The sequence below is a fragment of the Somniosus microcephalus genome, chromosome 7, assembly GCF_052327205.1.
Source record: "Somniosus microcephalus isolate GS21.2 chromosome 7, FLI_Smic_1.0, whole genome shotgun sequence".
Classification (NCBI taxonomy): Eukaryota; Metazoa; Chordata; class Chondrichthyes; order Squaliformes; family Somniosidae; genus Somniosus; species Somniosus microcephalus.
Genome location: NC_140993.1, coordinates 224,515,091 through 224,540,503, shown reverse-complemented (window position 1 = coordinate 224,540,503; position 25,413 = coordinate 224,515,091). Strand labels below are relative to the sequence as shown.

General features: G+C 46.7%; 1 protein-coding gene and 1 pseudogene across 2 annotated transcripts in view; both read right to left on the bottom strand.

Annotated features, from left to right (window-relative positions):
- The window catches only part of neto1l (neuropilin (NRP) and tolloid (TLL)-like 1, like), a 437,965-nt gene that overhangs the window by 173,961 nt on the left and 238,591 nt on the right, over positions 1–25,413 (bottom strand). For both annotated transcript variants that reach the window (XM_085993433.1, XM_085993432.1), the window contains exons 5-6: positions 1,060–1,101; positions 820–947 (exon numbers count right to left, since the gene is read on the bottom strand). In XM_085993433.1, coding sequence (XP_085849559.1) covers positions 820–947; positions 1,060–1,101 — 170 coding nt within the window. The remainder of the gene's footprint in view (positions 1–819; positions 948–1,059; positions 1,102–25,413) is intronic.
- Positions 2,508–3,053, bottom strand: LOC147115134 (small ribosomal subunit protein uS15 pseudogene; annotated as a pseudogene).

Genomic DNA, 25,413 nt, shown 5'->3' with positions numbered 1-25,413 from the left:
GGCGGGGACACTGTTTACGCGATTAAACGTGTTTTCCAGTGAATTTACAGTGAGGAGCAGGAGCGAGGAAATTCCTGAAGATTATGTTTCATTTTGTCAGAAAATGACAAGCATTTGGTGTCTTAATGATTTCAAGTAACACAGAATATAAAATACTCGCAATTTATCAATAATTTGCATTAAAATTTTGAGTTAGAAACTGCAGGTTTACACTATGTATGAAATACATAAATACCAAAGTATGTGAAAAATGTATTTTACCAGATTAGAAAACTGTGGTGAGCCCACCTATTTTAAATTTGCACCACCAATACTTAATTTCCTTCTTGCAATAACTGCAATCTCCTTTTGCCCATGATTTCTACGACCATTTATCAATGTGTAGATGCACGTATTGTCTGAATTTCTGAAGCTACTGTGGGCTCAGAAATCTTGTTCTTCGATGGTGTATGTGAAAATGTTAACCACAAGTTAGAACATGTAAAAAAAACACCAAGGGATGTGTGTAACATCATCAATATTTGGCCTCAAGATATATTGCCCAGTAAAGTGTTTTGGCAGGAGCTTTCAAAGTTTATCCCAAGAGTAATCAATTCTAATTTTTGGGGGAGATATTGTTCTATCATTCAAGCTCCACAATCAAAAATCACTGACTGGTTGATTTTTCAGTTGATGACACGGACCGAAAATTGACAAGTAGAATCATGGGGCAGAGATACCACAGTCAGAAAAAAATACACCAATACAACAAAAAAGTATTTGTAAACAACTTCTTCCAATACTACTAAATAATTTTACCTGCTAGGGGACAACACTGACCTTGGATTTTGGTGGCGCACGAATGTACCATTTACAATCAACTGCCTCCATGGGATTGGCCTTGCCTTCCTGCACGATTTGCTTTGATTCAATGATTCCCTCAGGTCCTCCCATTTCAAACTCACACGCTGAGTTGGAGAAAAAAAAAATCAAACGGGGAATCACATGGCATAATCAGGCTGATCGAAAAGAGTCTTGTTTGTGTAAATGATTATCTAATGTGTTTGCATATGTACTAACCTGGCAATGGTTTCAGGGCACCGAGGTGTGCAAATTCAGGATCTTTAAAGATAAAAAAAATAGGTTTATAGTAAAAATCCAAGCCAAGTTTGGATTGATTTTAATTTTAAAAAAATACTGCTAATTCTTCTGAAGCATAAAAAGCTGCACATTTCTAGAAACCATATACATACTGTCTTTTTATATGTTGCTATTGTAAATTCTAGATTATAATATTGAAGCAATAATTAAAGGGGAAGGAAACCTAAGTACTCTAAAGGATTGAAGGTCGATTGTCATTGATAATTTATATATAAGGTAAACTTCTACGAGACACCACAACTAATATATTCATCAGCTCCATGATGAAATAATTAGCAGTTTAGGTTAGCAGATAAATACTTGAGCAAAATGACAATTTTACCTAATGGTTGTTGAATACCGAATTGTATCATGACTGTAGGATTTACCACTGCATCACCTCCTCTTCAAGCTGAATTACCTCTGCAGCTTGCTTCCAATGATATAACACTTGCAGATCACAATTTTTGGCAAGCTTGCAATATTTAGCATTAGAATTAATGAATTGAGTTTAATCGCGAACACTTTCTCTGTTTACTGACCTGAACTTGGACAACTAATGGCGTATAAAATTGCTGTTCTTGTTCAAAAAATTTAATTAATTTGCTCTATAAGTAACCCCAGTTACCATTCAAGTTACTGCTATTTTAAGCAATCACGTAACAAATTGAATATTTATTTATGGTACATACAACAGATATACTTATAAGCTACATATCTCAAATTTTTGCCACGGTTTAAATGGGAATAACTATTTGTTTAGCAGCATTTCTATAGGGCTGGTGTACATCACTGTGCTGCGAAATAGTCTGTGAGATTTATGGTGTTGTTCCTTCCCAGCCTATTCCCTCACGTGTGACTGGAGCAATGAAGGAGGCAGTGCATCGGTGTACCTGCAGTGACAATCATCAGTTCAATTCCCTCAACAAACAATATCTGACATCCCAATTGACTTAGCTTTCTTGAACACTAGCAGAGCAGACCAAAATGATCACGCCGATTGCATCAGTGATTTTTACACTACCACATATTTGTAATTGATTTGATGTGGCAGATATAAAGAGTAAACACTAAAAGGCCCTGTACACAGTTGGTTCAAACAAAGAACCTTCGGTATTGCGATATCCAAAAGGGGGAAGATAGAAGAAATAAATGAAGAATACGGACAGCTCTCCCACTTTAAAATAATCAAAAGCAAAAAGTAAATTAGAAGCCTGATGTAACCTTATTGGCAAGATTCCGACAAAATCGCCAACTGACAGGGTGAATCTCAAATGGTTTCTGAATGTCGCTGAACCCCAAGATTAGATTGCAGCCTCAAAATCATTCTCACCTGTTTGTTACTCTTATATATTTTTTAACAAGATGTAAGCATTTTCTTTTCAATTTTAATAAACCAATGAAGAATTTTCTTGGGCTACAAATGCTGAAGATGTGGAAGATTCATACTGGTTGGAAGTGCCCTCATGGACTTGTAATAACGGGCCAGCCTGTGGACTCTGCTCTCAATAAGAATCAAACAGAACTTGGCATCTTTATCTTTTCTGTTTCTCTCCAAATGTTTGCAGACAGCCACAGCGGCACAAATCCTGTGGAAGGTTCAGAGGCAGCCCCTTGGGCTTCAGGATCCTCAGGACCTTGTTCCCAGTAACAAAACGCATCTGGACAACACCATGGGAATCCTTTAGGATCACACCAATCTATGGAGGGGTCAGGCCCTTCTTTGCCAGCTTGTAAATCTGCTCTTTTACATCATCAAGTTGTGAGTTTGAGCCATGTGGGCACACTGCATCTGTAAGGTAGCGCTGACTGGGACAAGCCCTTGCCAGAAGCGTGGATGCAACCCATGGTGGCTTAGTATAATTAAGTTTTGAAAAAGGGTTCATCCGAAACGTCGACTCTAATTTCTCTCCACGGATGTTGCCTGGCCTGCTGAGTTTTTCCAGCATTTTCTGTTGTTATAATTAAGTTTCTGCTTATTTAAGTGATCAACTAAAATAAATTTTAAGTGTTCCTAGATTAACGAATTAACATTTCACGGCAATTCCAAAGGAATATTAAACTGGTTTGGGATATTGTTAGCAGTAGTCCTCTTGATTGGCAGTCCATCCACCACCTTAAATATCCACTCCCTCAACCACTGGTGCACTGTGGCTGCAGTGAGTGCTATCTACAAGATGCACTGCAGGAACTTGCCAAAGCATGTTCGACAGCACCTCCTCAACCCACAACTTTCATCAGATAGAAGGACAAGACAGCAGGAGCATGGAAACACCATCAACTCCAAATTCCCCTCCAAGTCACACGTCATCCAGACTTGGACATATATTGTTGTTCCTTCATTGTTGCTGGGTTAAAATCCTGGAATGCCCTACCTAACAGCATTTCACCACACAGACTGCAGCAGTTCAAGCAGAAGGCTCACCCACTCCTTCAGAAAAGCAACTAGGGATGGGCAATAAATGCTGACCTTGCTAGCGATACCCATATCCACAAAATGAATAGACAGCTTTATATGGACCTTGTTTGCAGCTGAGTACAAGAATATATGCTCCAAGTATGTGTATATGCATATGTATGCATGTATGTATACAAGGGGTAGCTAAGATGGCTTTATTCCAATGGGGATAAATTAAAAGAATTTTTCTTGCAAACCAAACTTATAACTGAGTCAAAAATATGACCTTATTTTCAAAATATTATGAAATGTGGAATATTATTTCACAGAAATGTCCTCCCACACACACACAATATGTAACATGCTAAGAGCTACACTTTAAAAAGTTTATATATAGATAGTTCATAGATTGGATGGCAGGGACTGTCAAAATACTGTCACTAGGGTGAGGTTTCAATTTCAATCCTGGGAGATGTAACGAAAGTCTCTGTACTTTGATGGCTGCTAAGGATCTTAAAGAAATGGGGTTTGGGGATCTCAATTCAGTTTACAGTCAGTAAAAAAGGAAAAACTTGCATTTATATAGCAACTTAACATGTCCTAGGACATCCCATAGCACTTCATATCCAATTAATCACTATTTGAAGTGCAGGCACTGTCGTTTCGTGGACAAAAGCTGCAGCCGATTTGAACCCAGCAATGTCACACAAACAGCAAATGAGTTAATAATGAGATAACTGGCCAGCTACTTTGTTTTTGGTGTTGTCGATTGAAGGACAAATGTTGACCAGCTCACGAGGAAACCTCGTTCTCTTTTTCAAATTGTGCAATGGGAACTTTTGTATCCATCTTAACTAGCAGCAGGGCCTTGGTTTGACATTTCATCTGAAAGACTGCTTCACCAACAATGTGGCACTCCCTCAGCACTGCACTGAAGTGGTAGACTAAATTATGTGTTCTGTTTCTGGAATGTGGCCCGATTCCGTGAGCTCCTGACTCAGAGCCAAGCGGGTCTACCAGTTGAGCCAAGCTGAAACTGATAGTACAAGTCCATAGCGTAAAATAACCATAAATGTTAACTCTAATTTTAAAAAAAGCTAATTCTAAAAGGCCGCAAGGACTGTCAAAATATGAAATGGAGGTCTCACAGTGGAACACTAAAGGTTGAGTCTGCTCTATTCAAAATGTTGTATTGCAGAGTACCTACTCCTACTTGGTAAAATGGTGGGTAAACCAACCAAAACAGCACCGTATACCTTAAAAGCTTAAATCATGTGATTATATTTACCTTTCAGATCATTTGTGAAAAATACATTATTTTCTCACTGAAATAGCAATAGTTTATTATTGAGGTTGACTGGGCAAAGGGCTGCCGGGGCCACTGTTTCTAATACATTACATGTGCTTACGTCCAAAGGAGCGAACCTCATGTGATAATAACAGGTCCACTCATTAAGTATTTTAGTAGTGTACCTGATGCTTAGCATGTGACCCGCTGGAGCAGTTGAAGCAGAGACCATTGCTCCATCTAAAGGAAAATTGGATATTCAAAGCAGAGAATGATACAAGGCTATGGAGAGAGTGAAGCAGTTGGATTAGTTGTTGATTGCTCCAGCAAAGAATCTGCTCAGACACAGTGGCCTCAGTCTGTGCTGCGAACGTGTATAGTTCTATGGTTCTAAGCTCTACAGGAGTGGGAGGATGGAATGTTTAGCACCAACAGCAATTCCCGTACCGTGCTATCATTTTTTCCCACTATAAGCAAATCGGGGCACAATGACCCCTTTCTTTGATTGGTCATTTGAGTCCAAAGAAGAGATGTTCCTTTTTGGTACAAGTCTCTGCATCCCTCATTCCAAACAGATATCAAGTGGCTGAAGTACTGCTCAGTCACATTATGGGAGAGCCCCTTGCTAAAATCAAAGTGCGACCTATTATACCTTAATGCAATAGATGAACGGGTGCTGAGCAGGCCTCAGATTTCAGCAACCCATAAGCCGGCACAGGGTCAAATGGCCTCCTTCTGTGCCATAAATTTCTATGATAATGCTTGGAAATGTCATCAGATAATATGCACAATCCATAACAAAATATCAGTTTGATAACAGCAAAAAAAAATTAGAATGGCTCTCATGGATTTCGCTAATTTGTTTTTTCTCCTCCAACCTTCTCTCTTTTTTTAGTCCTTGCCCATTCCACCCTGAAATTGATGACTCACGCTGCAATTGATTTCAACAAGCACCAGCTGTTCCCCAGTACTTCGCACAACACTTCATCTGTGAGCCTGGAAAGTGAGTGCCAAAAGGCTATAAAATCATGCAGGTATCACACCCCCACCTAACTCTATCCTTATTTGCTGTCCATGCACGCTCACTTCCAGCAGGAATCAGACATTAGTGATGAGGTGAAGTATTCATGGCTGATTTTTCCTGGGAAAGCTGAGGTTAACTGAAAGGTCCCATTAATGCCACTGGCTGAGACTGCCTAACTAAGCACAGAGGAGGGACCAAACTAAAATGTTCTTGGTCTGTACAGCACTGTACCACAATAGATGATGCATTTATCCAATATCCCATGCATAGCAGGACTTTATTTATTCTTTACTGGCTAGACTGGATGGTTACAATTGTGGATAAAGGAAAATTACTACTTTTCTTTCTACTTCTACCTGCTACAAGATCAGCCATGATCTCATGGAATGGCAGAGCAGGCTCAAAGGGTGGAAAGGCCTACTTCTGCTCCTAATTCTTAAGTTCTTTTGCTTTGATTGGCATAAATACAATAAAAAATACAGTTTAAATTTCGCAAGGTTTCGGGTATGTCACTGGTCAATGGAAGTGCAGATTGTAGAAAGTAGCCAGTGCACATAATCTGCAGAGTTCCCAATTTTCAGATGATTAAAATGAATCACAGGAAGATCAAAAGTGCCACTTTTACATTTTTTACTCATATGGCCTGGAAGCAATTTTGTTTTAACTTATATTATGATACTGCTATGAAATTAGATTCAACTTAAAAAAGGTTAACGCCAAAGGTACACAAGCCAATTAGAATGTTGTTTTATTTGGTTCTCAGGATGAGAAACCAGCCAGTACAGATATTAAGCTATGTACTTTTGCATGTGACAGTAGGGTTCATTAATTGGAGGTTTCTGGACATTATTGTAGAATAGTTTTCATTCATTATGCCCACCTGAGGGCCCAGCTGAACAGCCACTACAGTTGCCATAAGCTTTCAAACCAAAGAGGGTGTATTGAGGTTGGTAGCTCAGTGGACCATCCCCAATACACAAAGTTGAAGGAGGGGCCAGAAGACAATCTCTCTCTGGGCAATCTGGAATATAGAGTGACACAGGGAGGTTTCTCTATAATTTGTCAAAGAGAGACTCCAGGCTGAGGTATGAACACAGATGGCCTATAAGAAAGTAAGTGGCATAAGAACATAAGAAATAGGAGCAGGAGCAAGCAATTCAGCCCCTCGAACCTGCTCCGCCATTTAATGAGATCATGGCTGCTCAGATTTTGGCCTCAACTACACTGTCCTGCCCACTCCTCATAACCCTTGGCTCCCCTGTTGCTCAAAAATCTGTCTATCTCAACCATGAATATATTCAATGACTCCACTTCCACAGCTCTCTGAGGTAGAGAATTCCAAAGATTCATGACCCTCTGAGAGAAGAAATTCCTCCTCATCTCCATCTTAAATGGGCGACCCCTTATTCTGAGACTATGCCCCCTTGTTCTAGATTCCCCCACGAGGGGAAGCATCCTCTCAGCATCTACCTTGTCCAAACCCCTCAGAATCATATATGTTTCAATAAAATCACCTCTCATTCTTCTAAACTCCAGTGAGTATAGGTCCAACCTGCTCAACTTTTCCTCATAAGACAACTCTTCCATCCCAGGAATCAACCTCGTGAACCTTCTCTGAACTGCCTCCAATGCAAGTATATCCCTCCTTAAATAAGGAGACCAAAACTGGACACAGTACTCTAGGTGTGGCCTTACCAGCACCCTGTACAGCTGTAGCAAGACTTCCCTACTTCTATACTCCATCCCCCTTGAAATAAAGGCCAACTAAGTTAGTGTGTGGGTTATTCCTAGAAAGTGGAAAGGTTATATATTTTCTTATTTTATATAACATGAGGAGTAGTAGGAAATAGATGTATCTCACTGGAAAACTGTATTCTATTCATTCATATACTTCATGTAAAATATACCAGCTTGTTGGTTTACAATTAGCCTTGACTCATTTGAATGTTTTTCAATCCACCTTCCAGAAAGACAGGAAAATGCACGTGGTCGCATATGCAAGATCATAGTGCTGAGTACATGCAACAAGGGTCAATTCTCATGATCCTCAGGTTACACTATTGTTTAACCAAATATTAGGCAGTAAGATGAAAAGAAGACTTGCATTTATATAGGGCCTTTCATGACCTCAGGACATCCCAATGCCATTTACGGCCAATGAAGCACTTTTGAAATGTAGTCACTGTTGTAATATAGAAAATGCAGCAGCTAACCTGTGCACAGCAAGCTCCCATGAACTGCAATGAGATAATGACCAGGTAATTTGCTTTAGGGATGTTGGTTGAGGGATAAATAGTGGCCAGTAAAGGTGCACTCCAGATCATTGGTGCTGCAAAGTCATATTATGGGAGTGACTGGTGACACTGAGCCCAAGAGAATATCTACTGTAAACTCATGAATTTTGTAACAGTCACCAATACAGGTGCACTGACCTCTACATCTGATTTGCTGATCTATGCTTCCGTTGAGCATAAAGCCTTGCAAAATGAAACTTATATTTAACATATTGGCCTGGATTTTGCAGTACTAATAATGGTGAGGCTGTCAGCACTCGCCATTATTACTGGGTAAAACTGACAGCAACTTATGGACTACGCACATGCGCAGTTAGACGTGGAAATTAGGAAGTTGCTATCAGAAATACCTTGCTCCTCCATAGGGTGCACTATTGCAGTCTTTGCCGATGGAATCTGCATACTGTGAAAGCATGAACTTAAACTAATTACCCACTATTATCGCACTAAAGACCGATGAAAAACTTAAGCCTTGTTCATTCAGGAGTAACTGAATTTTTAACGGGGAAGTAAGTCATAATTACTGTTGAACAACCTCTCTGGCCATGAAAAATTAATTTAAATTAATTTTACAAGTGTGGAGTCTCATTCCCTCAGAAGAAAATTAATGTTGCAGATTTAAAAAAATATATATTTTTTAAATGTTTGTGTTTTTCTATTTAAGTTTCTCCCTTAATCACATACGTATATCCCAATCTTTATTTTGCTTTTTGTACAATGATTTAAATGTAATTCATATTTTCTGCCTTTTACTTCCTGCTTTGCCATCTGTGAAGATTCTGCAATCTAATTGGTTGATCAGCCTCCCTGCTGGTTGTCCTGTTCATAGACACCACAGATCCCCTGTAGAGGGTGCCAAATTCAAACTGAGGCTGGAAAAGAGGAAGTCTGCACTCTTAAGCCCACAAGCAGGCGGCTTTCCTTCGCCGCTGACCGCAAAATCCGGGCCGTTGCTCAATTCCGATAAATTTCTTCTAAATAGTCAGAAGTCCACATGTGTTTTCATTCTCTGTTAAATGTATATGACCGCCACAATTTATTTAGGAACCTATGCATTTTGCCAAAGGAGTGAGATACTGAACCTCTAAGCTGTTAAAAGCTCTCACAGTGATGGATTTGATAGCAAGGCAACTTACTACAGCCAGTTATCAAGTCTGCGTTGATCACCACTGACACATCCCATGTTGCAAGATGAATGAACTGACAGACAGACATAATAAAACCCACTCGAGAAAAAAAAACACACGCACAACGGGGGAGGCAACCTTCAAGCCACTTAAGATAAGTGAATTTTAATTTAGCACATCAACTCTCAGCACCTCTAACTAATCTAACTCATGCTGCGTTCTATCTTACAGCTTTTCTTGAGCGAATATACGGCAAGCTAACACAAGTGCCTGCTATAGGATGAACCTGTGAAAAAATAAGCAAGTCCCATAAAATGGTCAATTCCATTCAAGGTCATTTACTCATTTATTTCGGAAAGGTTCTATCTGCTTCTGTTGTTTTTATTCATTGTTCATTTTTTGTGAGGATATAGTCTCCTTCCAAGGAACAGGTTCCAGGCAAGAGAAACCAAAACCAACCTCACTGGAGGAGGAATACTCACATCATTCGGGTCTGTCACTGCATACAGTATAACTCCAGTACGGTGGTAACCTGGTAAAGAAGGTGTTCCGTTTGGATCCCCTGGCACCTTTTAAACTGACCTGGAGTTGATTTGAATGCTTAGAGAATATGGACCCACCTTGCTTGTGCTCTCTAAATGTTCAAACTTTAACCACTGGGAGAGGAGGTCTGTGTGTGCCCATGAGGGCACGTGTACAGAGGTCTGCCCTTGGCAGGAGAATTGCAGTTGGAGCCATGCAGTATAAAAGAGTACAGCCTGGATGGATCTGATACTGCAGTTGCTGGCCTGAGTCTGATAGCTGCAATATAAACACGACACAAACATCTCCTCTGTACTGAACCTTTTGGTGACCTTGGTGCTGGAAACAAGCCTAGATTTGTGATTTATTCTGTATTGATACCAGGATCTTGTAATCTGTTTGCAGCACTTAAGTACTAATAAACTTTATTGAACATCTGGTAAGGTTCAACAATGCAAACATTTAGCTAAAACAAAAGTGTGCGTTTACTGACCCTTTGCTTCCAGTGGGGAACCACTCACAGAGGGTGTATGGGTCGGAGATTAGGCCACAGTACCGCAGCCCCAGTTCTACAATGCAAGCTCTCTTGGAGTACAGTTCCTCGCTGGTAATAAAGGATCTGTGAATGTAGTCTGAAACATTTTAGAAAGCTAGTGAGGGAGGGGAGTAGAATTACAGAAGAGCTATTTTTCCACTATTGATTTATTTTTTTAAATTATTTTTAGCAATTTGCATTCATTGAAGGTAGGAGATTCATGTAATACATAGCTCAATATGACTAGCTAATAGACCATTGAAAAGATAGTAAAGATTTTCAGTGGATAGGGACATGACATCAAAGTTGTCAATTCTAATTCATTATATTTTCTGTAGACATTTTACTGTAAGAACACATGAAGTGGCTACTTTAGAAGGATATTAGAAGCAGCAGATTCAGTTATAGGCCTCAGTGGTCATCAATGAAAACCTGAACTGCCTCTAAACATTGTCTCAGCGTAATCTAAAGTCATTTTGTTATTATTGCTACAGAAAATTTTACAGCCCATTTTACAGAGAAAGTGAAGAGCTTCTGGCTAACACCATTCTCTTGACTGACCTCAAGTAAATCTCCTCTGGGGGATACTTGGTGGGTCTAAAACTGCGGCCTTTCAAATCTCGCCCAGATCGATGGGATGAAAGTCTCCTCTCCACTAGTTCCCTGGTGCCACGTGAAATCTGATCTTGTTTTAGTTGCTAACAAGCATGAATCCACAACAGCATGGCACATAAATACGTGACATGAAGCACAAATGCAATGGTTAGTTCTTGGGGGACATACAAAGAAACTATCATTAAGCAGGATGACACTGTCACAGCGAAATCACGCAGCCCACCAAGCCTACACGGTCAAACTGTGACTGGGAAATGGAAGAAAAACTCTGGAGATTGATGACAGGTGAGCATGAATGATATGCTAATCCCATAATTAAGGAAAAAAAATAAGACCCACATCACATGTGATCTCAAATGCTGCACATATTCCTTCATCTAATTGCCTTGTTGTCATTTAAAAAAAAATCTCCCCTCAAACAATGCACCCAACCCAAACAGCTACATTATCCTTGTCACAGATGCTTTCACTCTTATGTTTGTCACCTACTATTCTTGCATGTCCTGCGGGAGATGTAGTAAAAGTCACATTAGTAGACTCACAAGGCCTTAGCAAGCACATTTCTGACAAAGATAAATCTAGCAGAGGGGTGTCAGATCCTCTGCTAGGAAAGCTGCACCATCATTCCTCACAGCGACAGCTCAGCTCTTCAAATATATCTAGGAATTTTCTAATTGTCTGCAAGAGATCATGAATCTAGCAACTAGTAATATCTATTTTCTTCTTAAAGAGGACGACTTGTTTTAAATGCAGCCGTGGTCCATTTTTATATTGGCCCAAATATTCCGATCCCCACAGGTGGGTATGTGCTGTGTACCCACCCGTAGGGACATCGGAAATGCACAGGGCATGCGCTGAAAACTGGCATTTCCGATCTGTCAAGAATGATCCTCTGGCTGCCCGGGAGAAGGGCCTCTGTGGGTGGATAGTTCCGCTTTTTGGAGACCCTCCGCCCGCAGAAAACACTTACAATTCTTACGCCTGATAAAGGTCAGAGAGGAGTTGAAAAAAGTTTTTTTTTAAATGTCACTGATTTATCATTTAAAAATACTTTAAAAAAGGGAAGTTTATTTTTAGCCTCATAAAAAACTTTAATTTTTTTTCAAAAAATTTAATTTTTGTTTAATTATTGTAATTCCAAGTCATTTTAAAAATGTGATTTTTTTTTTAACATTTATTTAAAGTTTTACTATGTTTTTGGGGTGATCTCCATTCATATATTTGACAGGTCTTCCTGTCAAGTGTATGAAGGGAGATTCCCTTCTGTGATTGGCTCCCCATGGCCCATGTGATCCCAGGGACGCTGCGAACTGCCTGCGTCTCTGGGATACGTGGGCCCTGCGCACTTCAAGTTTGGAGAGGCCCAGGAGCGAAAGCGTGTGCGTCCCGGGAGCCCTCAGGTAAGGGCGTAGATTTATCCAGATTGCAGGCCTCCGCCCATGGGAGGTCCGCGATTGGAAAATTTGGGCCATTGTTCTTTGGGCTAGTGCGTCTCACAAAGGTTTTGACCTTTTTCTGCAGTTTTCCCCAACATTTCCTACTGTGAAAATTAACAAGATATTTATATTTACTCATTTTCATCACAGAATTTTGAGTATTGATCTTAAAGTTGCAATGCTCCCACAAGAGCCAGAATTCCATATCATTCTAGTGCATCAGAACTGAACTTAAGGCATTGAACTATTGAATCACTTATTTTATTTGGCATCAAAGCATCACTTTGTGCAGCTGAATGAATATTAACCAACTACGTTCAAAGTACTTGGCATGCCATCTGCAGCAGCGTATCTAAATATCATTATACAGAGCTGTCAGTACTGGGAAGATGTTCGGAACAAATATTATGATCAGCAACAGTTACAAGATCACAAACCCATTTAAAGGTATGAAGCTGTGTTTATTTATCAGACAGATATACATCAAAACAGCTTGGATTTTTAAACAATAATGAATAGTTGTCGTTGCTCATAACACTTGGCAAATCTGATTGTGGTATCACAATGGAGCATAATTACAGAAATGGCTTCACATAGCACATTAAAATGCAAAAGCTACCTTGCCACTTTTAAAGGAAAAAGTTCCTAAAACCAGCTGAGCACTGAGTTAAGCATAAGCAGTTTAGTAGCAATGCGCCACAATGACTTCACTCAGGGGGAGAACATTTAGTGTCACAATGATTGCAATTATCGCACAATCTGAAATCTATCTACAATAGTAGCAGATCTCCCATTGCATTGCTCATGGTGAGTCGGATGTTTTATAAGAACAGGTGCATTATGTGAAGGCATATTAACAGGGACAACGACATCAGCATTGTGGGCAGTCCGGGACATTGGGAGGACTGGTCATGGGGCACCGAGTTTGGCAGCACTTGAATGGAGTCTCTGAATCTTACAATACTTTTTGGGTGGGGGGGTGGGTGGAGGGAAATCACTGAGTCTGAGAAAATTGGGAGGGGCATATCAGGTTTCTGGTAATATTTGGGAGGGTAGTTCTAGGAACACTGGGGCAGGTACAAGGATTTGAGACCATTGGCAGAGGGATTTCAGGATCGGGGTCATTGGGTCTGGCAGTACGGGGTGATTCTTTGTAAGATCAAGGACTACTGGGAATTTGGTCTAGAGGAATGAAAGCATTGAGAGAGCATTCCAGGATCTGGGAGCAAGGCAAAAGTCTTGGTGAGGATCCTGGGATACAATAGGATTGAAGTTTCGGAATAGAAGGAGGAATTTAGCAGTACTGAGGAATGTTGGGACTTGTGGTATGGGTGGCAGGTGGTGGGGGGACAGGGTCTAACAGTTATCTGGGTAGAGTGGCCCAGAAGAATAGCAACACAGGAGCCTAGGAATAGGAGTAGGCCATTCGGCCCACTGAACTTTTTCCACCATTCAATTAGATCATAGTTGATCTGTACCTCAATTCTATTTACCCAACTTTGCTCGATATCCCTGGATACCCTTACCTAGCAAAAATCAGAATGGGCCACAAACTCCCATTGGCCCCTTTTGAAACATCAGGGCACCATCACTATGCTTTCGTCCATCAGCCTCTTCCCCCAGCCCATCTGCAGCTCCTTTTGCACCTTCAGGTACCCCACCATCACCATCATGTTCCCCATCATCGATTGGTACCTGTCTTTATGTTCATGCCTTACAGATATTTAAGCATAAAAATTTCTGCTTCATAAAGTTATTGGAAGAAAAATCATGGGCTGGAGGTGTGCAACTTCCTGGTATGCACTCCCAGCGTCCATGAGGTATGCATGAGGTATGCAGAAGTGGAAAATTCGGGCAATATTGGTGAGTTTGCCAACTTATACAGTCTTTAATAAACATAAAAAGCCATTTGAATATTCCGCAAGGAGCTTAATAATGAATTGGGTATCTCAGAACCGGTGCAGCCAATGGCTTACCCCGAAAATCAATCACATGCCACTATAAAAAGCCGAGAACAAACGCCTTTATTCAGATTGAGACTTGGCAGTGGGCGAAGTGCCAACATGCTTTATTTGTCTTGTCTGAAATCGCTTTAAATCACTAAAACTGTCCATTTTAGTTAAAAACAAATTGCTGTAAAACACAGTGAAAAGTAATTTCATGTGTCTCAACAGCCCCATCTTTACAAATACATCGCAAGAAGAAGTGAAAAAGAGGACAAAAGCCTACAGGCCCTTCTCAATGAGGTCGAAAGGCGCCGAAAGAGGTGACTGGGTCAAGGGGGAAGGCAAGATCAGCCAGGCTGCATGCAAAGAGGTGACAGCGGCCACGAGCGGTCACATTGTTAACGCCGTGGACTGGGGACCAAATTAGTAGAAGCCCGAAAGCAAGCTGGCACTGTTAGATCCGTGTATCTTAATGTTGTGTCCTTCAATAATCAGACAAAAAACTGCAGGGAACAATCAACAGGTGTTTACTGAATGAGGGTTACTCTAGAACTAACAATACAGATCACTACTCAGGGTTTATATACAGGTGTGGTCACTGCCGGTACTACAGTATACAGGAGCTGTAAAAAGTAGTTCTCCCCTTAAAGGTACATACATTACAGGCACCCTGACACCTGTCCCTCTCACATGTCCAGTCAATTTCTGGGAAGCTCATCTATATTCTGTCTTCTCTCTGCAGGGCAAATTGGCACATAATGCAGATGAGCGCAGTGCGACTAGCGGGGGATCATCTTCCTCAGAGCACTAACAGCTCATGGGGAGACGGCCCTCAAGATACAGGAAACCCCGGTGTCTTGGCTTTGGCGTGCGCCCTTCTCAGCAACATTATCAGACATCAAGGTGAGTTAAAGAACACCTTGTTTTGTCTTCTGGCGAACAATCTGCCCCAGGACTGCATCTGAGGATGGAAGTACTGCACCACTCGATCCTTTTGTCTTTCTGTCCTACAGATCCACACTGCTTGGAGGAGACGAGCGGAGAGGATATCAAGCAAGTGATGGAGTGGGAGGATGAGGAGGAGCAGGGCCTGGAGGAGGATGAAGAGGCAGAGCACCCCTGGGGAAATCAGGCGAGAGGGCGTGGGCCTTTCCTTCCCCAGACTGCACCGTGAGGGTGCTGAAGTGGCAAGGGAGACCAGTGCATCGTTCCCCGCTCCCAATCTGCCAATGCATCCTCATTGCCGACTCCTTGCCCCTCCGACTCTGCAGCAACCACACTCACCTGCCAAGTCTCCGAGATCCACGTGGCACAAGCGCCTGTGTGGAGCCAGTAAGACGGGGCCTGGCTGAGTCTTACAGGTCGAGGGACCAGGGAGAATCAGAAGAGGAGGAAGGTGTGCCCAGCCCCTACTGAGGAAGCAGCCAAGGACTGAGGAGGCTTGGGAACAGGATGTCAGGGAGTCTGCATCTGTGAAGACGGATGGTACAGGAGCATTGTAAATACCTGCAAACTCTGGGGTGCATTGACCATAACTTGCAGCTGCTCACTGCTGCAGTTTCGTGGGATTAGGTCATGAGATGGATACATTTCACCAGTGGGTTCTTCAGGGCATTTGTGATCAGGCAGAGGCCTTAGCAGCCACCCTGCAGCTGATGCCCATGCCCCTCCCCCTGAGCCTGCCACAACACGCACGGTCTAAGAGGGACATGCTGCTGACTCTCCAGATGGCAGCATTTCCCAGGGCTCTGGCCTTCTTCCCCTGGGCTCTGTGCCAGTGGCACAAGCCATGCGGGAACATGCTGCTCAGGAACACCCTCCATTGACTCTGCCAGCAGCAGCCCCATCACAGGAGGCACCTCTGCCCCACGTCCCCTCAGTACAGCATCGGGAACCCCACACTTCCCAACTCCCTGATCCTGGCCAACATGTCAGACTCAGCGCCAGGCAATGTGGGTGACAGGGTTGTCTCGGCCCAGGGGTGCGGTTCTCTCGGGAGTAGGGTGCCTGCTTGCAGAATCCACCTCCTCCTGCTCCATCTCACACTCAGGGGTTGCTTATGCACCTTTTTAATTGTTCAACTCTTCACCACTGCAAATAGCTTATGATGCTCTTAGTTTATTTAAAAGTTGTCATGCAGTCTTATGCGTTGGAGAAAAATTCTGTCTTACTGTTAAGCAAATGTATTTTAAAGGGTTGTCACAAGAAGCTCTTTGAACAGTTACAATTCTTTGCACAGCTTGATACGTTACTACGTCACTGCTGTGACACAGATGCTGGCCTTTCAGCCCACAGCCGCTTCCTTGTGACAGCTCATTTGACAATAATGTAAAGATGCTGCACTCTGTGTCTGAACTTTGCCAGTTCACCTGCCCAGCAACACTGCTTTATGTAGAGCAGTGTGGATCTCACCATCTGTGCCTTCCCATGTGAAAACAGTTCAATTTTTTGTCATTGTTTTTTTCAGATGTTGTTAGTAATGGTAAAAGTTGAGTACAGCTGGTTTTTCAGCACTTGTTTTTTAATCGATGTTGCTCACTGACTGTAAGTTTAATTGCGCTTTGTTGTTGAATTTGCCTATTGCTTGTTACATTATCTTGCCTGCATTCCTTGTGTTTGCAGACCAAAGGGATAAGTCCACAACATCACTTTCTGCAGGCCTCCACATGGCGCTTGATTTGGTGGGTTTGATTTGGTCTGGAGGGGGATACAAGGGCCGGAAGTTACCACTGGCCAAAGACCTGCGCCACCAACTGGTCTCAGTGTGGATTCTCTGAGTGGCCACCACCACTAGACTCGAGGACAGGCAGGACAAGATACTACGGTTCCATGGGCACCTCGTCTGCTCAGTCCAGGCTGAGTCCTCCCCAGAGGGCAGAATTGTGCAGTGCACAGCACACCACTACAATTTTTGCCTTTTTATCAGAGTGTACTATAGGACATCCCCCTCCCCACCCCGCGACCTGTTGAGGCACCTGAAGCAAGCTTTCAGCACCCCTATGGCCCTCTCCGCCAGCTGCGCGGTTGTACCTTTCCTACGCTGTGTTGTTGGTGACGCGGATTGGTGTCATCAGCCTCGGCTTCAGAAGATAGCCCTTGTTGCTCAAGATCCATCCATCTCCTTGTCCTTCCCTACAGTTTAATTTTTGGATGGCACAGTGGTGAAGGGCAAAGGTAATGTGACAGCTCCTCTGATGCTCTGAGTTTACATGCAGGATCCTTTGTTGGACATCGGAGACAATTTGCACGTTTAACGAGCGGAACTCCTTCCTGTTGATCGCGGTTCCCCGCGTGGAGCCTTCTGCACCCTATGGCGACCATCGATAGCCCCCTGCACCCAGGGGAAGCTAGCAAGCCCATGGAACTTGATGGCTCTGTCTCGTTACTTTGCAGGGGACATGCCATATATGATGAACTCCAATACCCTGCGGAAGAGGACATCTGTCACATGTCGAGTGCAGGCCAGGCCCTCACAGCTCCCTAGCTGATGCTGCAGACGTCTCCAGTGGATGACTGGACGGAACCGGAGCCGTAGAAATTGAGACCTACGGTCACCTTCATTTTGACTAACGTGGCCCTGTGGGAAGTAGATCACGGCACCGGATCTTCCTGCAGAATTCCGCAGGAGTGGCCAATTGCTTCTCTGGAGAGCTGATGGTGTGACAATCGCTCTTTGTACAATCTCTGATGGGGGTAGTAGTGAGTTCGAAGCAATCTCCAGCCATGGTTAATCTCGTAATGTGCCTCCCCCCTATACTCCTCCCCCTGGTCATCCATGATGATGCAGCATAAGGGAACGCCCGGAGGAATGGCCAATGCGAGCCTTTAAGCTTCAGAAAGCGTTGAGTGGGGCTGGAGTCCTTCAGACTCTCACAGGATGCTGGATGGAAAAAACAAAGATCTCAATAACCGAGAGACAGAGATGAACTTCTGAGAGATTTATTCCAGACAGTGGCGATCAAACTTCACAAATCTTGTGGTCCTCACATGATTCAGACTCAATTGAGAGCCATAAATCATGTCGATACCAGATGACCAATGGCCCACTCATGGCCATTATCTTTCAGTCTAAGTGGCTGCAGCGAGAAACCGTGTGTAAGTCCAGGAAATTCACAATCGCCTTTGAATGGTTGGGGCGGAGCTATGATAATCAACTTTTCGTGTTTTCGGCGAGGATATTGGCAGAGTGGCGTAAAAGTCCCAGGGAACTAGGGTGCAGTGTGGCTATCTCATTTAATTTACCCTGCCTTTTACAGTGCAAGACAATCCTAATGCCATAGATGGGCCATTCCAATGGCGCGAGACACAAGATAATTCTGGGCCAATGCATTCGCTGCTAACACAACAGGAGTAATTTTGACTTTGAACTTTAGTGTAAAACGGGCGATATCGGATCAGCCACCTATTGTATATCTCTCCCGAATTCAATATCTGCCAGTTTATACGATCGGCCAAAGTCTAAATGATCCCCAATAGCTGCTAATTTTATGAGTCTGCATGCAGTTTTAGGCTCTGGACACCAGATGTCAGCATGGAGCAGCTTAAAAGAAAGACTTGCATTTCTATAGCGCCTTTCACGACCTCCAGACGTCTCAAAGCACTTTACAGCCAATTAAGTATTTTTGAAGTGTAGTCACTGTTGTAATGTGGGAAACACGGCAGCCAATTTGCACACAGCACGGTCACACAAACAGCAATGACCAGATATGTTGGTTGAGGGATAAATATTGGCCAGGACACCAGGGATAACTCCCCTGCTCTTCTTCGAAGTAGTGATATGGGATCTTTTACGGCCACCTGAGAGAGCAGACTGGGCCTCAATTTAACATCTCATCCATAAGATGGCACCTCCAACAGTGCAGCACTCACTCAGGACTGCACTCGAGTGACACCCTAGCTTTATGTGCTCAAGTCCCTGGAGTGGGACTTGAACCCACAGCCTTCTGACTCAGAGGCGAGTGTGCTACCCCCTGAGCCACTTAAGGTTCTTTTAGGGTTTTGAAATGCCCTCCCCACTGCCCTGTCCTTCCCCAACAGCATTCCATGATATGTCCCTACACCTATCAGGTCATCAGGACCTCCAGGATGCCTTTCCCAGCCGTCAGCCAGTTATGTTGTTAACAGAAAGTAATGGCACATTAAAATGGTAAAGGGTGGGGGGTGGGGAAATTATAACAAATTTTAAATCTATTTTATAAAATCTTGCCCAAATAGAGGTCACTTGTTTGAGCACTTTCCCTCCGATATTGCTCTCGCTCCTCTGGTTTTGTATTCTGACTGAGGCCTGCAACCCACTCTGAGCTCTCATTCTCTGGAATGTTCAAGGTGATCAGCCTGCCCTCCACTTGTGCTGTGCGTTCCATGGCAACCCCTCTGGCTTCCCTTACTACCCTCCCCATTCATGTGGGACTTTATATCCTCAACATCACTGGGCCCTTCTCTTAACCAAACCCCCATGAGAGTCTTTATAGCCTGCAGCCCCTGACATCACACCCAGCCCTCTAAGTCTATTGATTACCATGTGGCCAAAACCACGTCAACCCTGTCTGCCCCACTGTATCAGTTATAGGTCCCACAACCAGATGTCCGCTTCCCCAAGTTGAGTGTGAATCAAGTCTTACCAACGATCCCGGCTACCTCCCTCTCCTGCAGGGCATTGGTTCTGCCCCATTCCCTTGGACTCGCAGGCACAACCCACTCCAACCTCACCTAGATATTTCTGGACCTCACAGTCAGATCTCCATCTGTTTCCTTTCATCCCCTTGGACCTTGATTTGAAATCGTGAGGCCGGGTCTTTGGCCAGCTTAATGCCCCCCCACGCACCCCCCTCCCCCCCATGGATGGTTGGATCCCCAGTAGTCACAACACTTACCCTCTCCCTGAAGCATGTTTTGGGCCTCTTCAATCCCTTTCCCTCTCACTCCACACCCTCTTCCTTGTCCCCTCCCCATTCTTTGCCACCTTCCCCATTTACCTTCTCCAGTCTTTTCTTCATCTCCTCCCCTCCTCTCTCTCCCTCCTCAAATTACACTGTACTTTCTTCTCCTCTTTTATCTTCTGCCTCTCCCCTACCTCATCTTTGTCCCTTTGAGGCCAATAGGACTTCCAGCATGCGCTGCCTATCAGCTGATTCTTCTATTTTACATACTTTAAAGTGCTATTTCTCCTCTAGGCCTAGAAATTGAGTTTTGGCGCAGCCAGGGCTTTAGCGCCGGAAGTTAGTGCCGGAGCTAAGTCGCGCTGGTCGGGCCCAAAATTCAATAGTTCTGCGCCCAAACGGCTGCCGGCGCTGCTGAGAGCTGTTTGCGCCTGAAAACTGGCGCAACGCGCTGAATTTCGGCGCTATTCCGGCGCTGCGGCGCCCGCTGCGGTGCGGCAGGTTCGGGTAGTGCAGGCCTCCTCCTTCCCTTAAGGAGGAGCTGCCTGCACCCGGCCGCGGCCCGCGAAAATCTTTTTAAAAATGAGCCCGGCACCTCGGACAAGTGCCGGGCTTGCTTCTGTTCCGGGGGGGGGGTGGGGGGGGAAGTCCGGGGAGGGAGCTGCGGCCAGGCGGCCGGCGGGAAAGCGGCCGGCCGCCGCGGGGCCTTTAATGCGCTGGCGCAAAAACATGTTGGACTCTGTTGCCAGAGTCTTAGGCCTAGAAATTGAGTGCCCTTAGCGCCGATTTTGCGACGCTAGAGGGCCTAGCGCTGCAATTGGCGCCGGCGCCGAAATTGCCTGGGGCCCTTCCGCCGCGGTAGACCGGTAGCGCTGCGCCGGCACCGATGACGTCATCGGTGTGCGCAGCGTCCCGGTTGCCATGCCGACGGGCCCCAGCGCCGAAATTCAGTTGCGGCCGCCTCGCCCGTGGCAGCCGCAACTAAGACTCTGGCAACAGAGTCTTACAAGTCTTTGCGCCGGCGCATTAAAGGCCCCGCGGCGGCCGGCCGCTTTCCCGCCGGCCGCCTGGCCGCAGCTCCCTCCCCAGACTTCCCCCCCACCCCCCCCGGAACAGAAGCAAGCCCGGCACTTGTCCGAGGTGCCGGGCTCATTTTTAAAAAGATTTTCGCGGGCCGCGGCCGGGTGCAGGCAGCTCCTCCTTAAGGGAAGGAGGAGGCCTGCACTTCCCGAGCCTGCCGCACCGCATCGGGTGCCGCAGCGCCGGAATTGCGGCGCGAAACGGCAGTTAGCGCCGATTTACCGCCGCAAAGACCCTTCAGTAGCGCCGGCAGCCGTTTGGGCGCGGCCCTGCTGAATTTTTGGCGCGTGCAGGGGGACTTAGCGCCGGCACTAACTTCCGGCGCTAAAGCCCTGGCTAAGCCAAAACTCAATTTCTAGGCCTTAGTTGCGGCTGCCACGGGCGAGGCGGCCGCAACTGAATTTCGGCGCTGGGGCCCGTCGGCATGGCAACCGGGACGCTGCGCACACCGATGACGTCATCGGTGCCGGCGCAGCGCTACCGGTCTACCGCGGCGGAAGGGCCCCAGGCAATTTAGGCGCCGGCGCCAATTGCAGCGCTAGGCCCTCTAGCGCCGCAAAATCGGCGCTAAGGGCACTGAATTTCTAGGCCCTAGTGTTTCTTGTGCTTTATAATAAGTAAATGATAAGAACTAGCTAACAGCTGGGAAAGGCATCCTGGAGGTCCTGATGACCTGATAGGAGCAGAGACATATCATGGAATGCTGTTGGTGGACGACTGGAAAGCAGGGAGGGCATTTCACAGCCCGAATATAAGAACTTATGAATTAGGAGCAGGAGTAGGCCATTCAGCCCCTCGAGTCTGCTCCACCATTCAATCAGATCATGGTTGATCTTCTACCTCATCTTCACTTTCCTGCACTATCCCCACTGTAGTGTCCGAGTATAAATAATACACGGACTGCAGGAGAACAATAATAACAGGTATTTACTGAACAGAGGGTACTCTTTTGTTTGGACCCAAAAAAACAAAAAACAAATTGGACTGTAAATTAACAAAAGTTCAACTAAAACTTAACAAATCAAATTAAAATTTGGTTTTCCAGGTTGATGATGCACTCCAGTCCCCGCAGCGCCCACCGGTCACGGAAATACTCAAGCGTGCCGGCGGACACCGCGTGCTCCATCTCCAGGGCCACCCGGGCACGAACATGGCCGCGGAAGAGAGGCAGGCAATCCGGCCGGACGACCCCCTCGACCGCCCGCTGCTTGGACCAATTGATGTCTCTTTTAGCCAGGCCCAGGAGCAGGCCTACAAGGAGGTCCTCCAACCTGCCCGCTCCCCTCCGCACTGGGTGACCGTAGATCAAGAGCGTGGGACTGAAGTGCAACCAAAAATCGAGGAGCAGCCCCTTCAAGTAGTGAAAGAGGGGCTGCAACCTCTCACACTCGACATAAACGTGAAACACGGACTCCTCCAGGCCGCAAAAAATGCAGGCGGCCTGGGAGTCCGTGAACCTACTTAACACCATATTGCACGGGACCGCTCCATGCAACACCCTCCAGGCCAAGTCCCCGATGGAACAAGGGAGGACTCCCGCATAGAGAGCCCTCCATTGGGGACCTCCGCCTCCGCCGGTCGGCAAGACGCCACGCCAAGGCGTGTCCTGACAGCAGACGAAGATGGCAAAGTGGAGAGTGTGCAGGAGCAGTCCGTACAGGAAACCCCTCCGTGTGGAATGAAAAGGCACGGAGGGTATTTCCTCGCGGCGGCTCAAGTTGTGAGGCGCCGGTTCCCGAGGGGAGTTTCGGGGCCGGGCGCCAATGAGGAATTCCATCCGAACGGGGGTAGCTCGGACGGGATCGCCCCATGTGCTTGAGCTGCCTCGATACACCTAGTGGAGTCGGGGCCCAGTGCCACTTTCACCGACTCGATGGCTTCGACCGCGAGCCGGACGTTAGCCCAGGACAGGCGCCGCGCCAGCTCCTCCGGCGCCATCCAGCCCGCTCCTCCGCCATCGAGCAGGTCCCCGACTCTGGTCACCTTGCCAGGCACAGCCCTGCCCTCTGCCAGCCGCCCGAACCCCCAGTCGTGGAGGTGCGGATTCCTGAGCAGCGGCTCCCGAAGGAGAGCCGCCACTCCTGACGGGGGAGAGCTCCGCCTGGAAGCAACATAGTTCCAAACCCATAGCAGTTCCTGGTAGAAGACAGGCAGCTCCCGCAGGCCGGCACGCCTGCAGCCCACTTTCACAAACAGGAGCTGCGTGTCGTAATTGAGGCCGTGCAGCTGGCAGAAGAAATACGTCGGCAGCGCACACCATCTCGGAGGTTTCTCAACATACAGGTATCTCTGCAGCGTCTGAAGACGGAAAGTCGCAGCCTGGGTGCGAAGGCACACCAACGCCTGACCGCCCTCCCTAAGCGGGAGACACAGAACCACGGCAGAAACCCAGTGCTTCCTTTTGTCCCAGAAGAAGTCGATGAGCTTCTTCTGCATCTTGGCGACAAACGCAGGGGGAGGGATCAAAGGGACCAACCGGTACCACAACATGGCAGCCACCAGCTGGTTTATGACCAGCGCTCGACCCCTGTAGGACAACACTCAGAGCAGTCCTGTCCAGCGTCCTAGGCGAGCGGTGACTTTGGCCTCCAGCTCTTGCCAGTTCGCCGGCCAGGCGTCCTCGGCAGGGCTAAGGTAGACTCCCAAATAGAGGAGGTGCGTGGTGCTCCAGACGAAAGGCCTGAACTCCTCCGGCAGGGAGTCCACCCGCCACTGAACCACCAGGAGTCCGGAACATTTCTCCCAGTTGATCTTGGTGGAGGATGCGTCCGAGTAAATCTGCTGGCATTCCCGCATCCTCCGCAAGTCAGCGGGATCCGTGACCGTGAGGAGCACGTCATCGGCGTAAGCCGAGAGGACCACCTCCACGCCCGGCCCTTGCAGAGCCAGTCCCGTCAACCTCTTCCGCAAGAGGCGCAGGAAAGGCTCCACGCAAATGGCGTATAACTGACCGGACATGGGGCATCCCTGACACACCCACCTCCCGAAGCGAAGGGGCGCCGTCAAGGACCCGTTAACTTTAATCAGACACTCCGCAGCGGCGTACAGAAGTCAGATCCGGGCGACGAAATGCATCCCGAACCCGAATGCGCGCAGAGTCCCGAAGAGATACTCGTGATCCACCCTGTCGAATGCCTTCTCCTGATCCAGGGAAAGGAAGGCGACCGACAGACCAGCCCTCTGGGAGTGGTGGACCAGGTCCCGGACCAGATGGATGTTATCGTGGATGGTCCGGCCCGGGACCGTGTAGGACTGGTTGGGGTGGATCATGTGGGCCTGCACGGTGCCAAGGCGAGCAGACATGGCCCTGGCAAAAATTTTATAGTCCGTGCTGAGGAGGGAGACCGGGCGCCAGTTCTTTAGGAGGCGGAGATCGCCCTTCTTAGGCAGCAGGACAATGACCGCCCTGCGCCAAGAGAGGGGCGTCTCCCCGGTCGCCAAACTTTCCCCCAGGACCCGCGCGTAGTCGCCCCCCAAGACGTCCCAGAATGCCCTGTGGAACTCCACGGTTAGCCCGTCCAGCCCCGGGGACTTTCCCCTAGAGAGCTGGCGGAGGGCGCCGGTCAGCTCCGCCAGGCTTAGCGGAGTGTCCAATTTTTCGGCGCCCTCCGGGCTGACATTTGGCAGGTCCTCCCACAAAACTCTGCGCGCATCCTCGCTGGACGGATCAGGAGAGAACAGAGCCCCGTAATAGGCGCGGGTCTCCGCGCTGATTCCCTCCGGATCCGAGACCAGTGATCCGTCGTTGGCCAGCAGCCCCAAGAGCTGCTTACAGACCCCCCGTCTTTTTTCCAGCGAGTAGAAGCGGGGGAGCCGCGGTCCAGGTCCCGCAGGAGCTGGATCCGCGACCTCACGTACGCGCCTCGGGACCCGATGAGCTGCAGGTCCTTCAGCGCGCCCTTCTTCTCTTCGTACACCTTCCGCAGGGCCGGGTCCTCGACGACCTGACCAAGACGGGTCTCCGGGTCGAGCACCTCCTTCTCCAACCACCCGACCCGGGCCTCCCGCCTCTTGGTTGACCCCTTTGCGTACTCCTGATAGAAGAGATGGATGTGAGCCTTGCCCACGTCCCACCATAGCCTCAAGGAGGGGAAGCCCCCCCGCTTCCTTCTCCAGTCGGCCCAGAACCGACAAAACGAATCCCGGAACC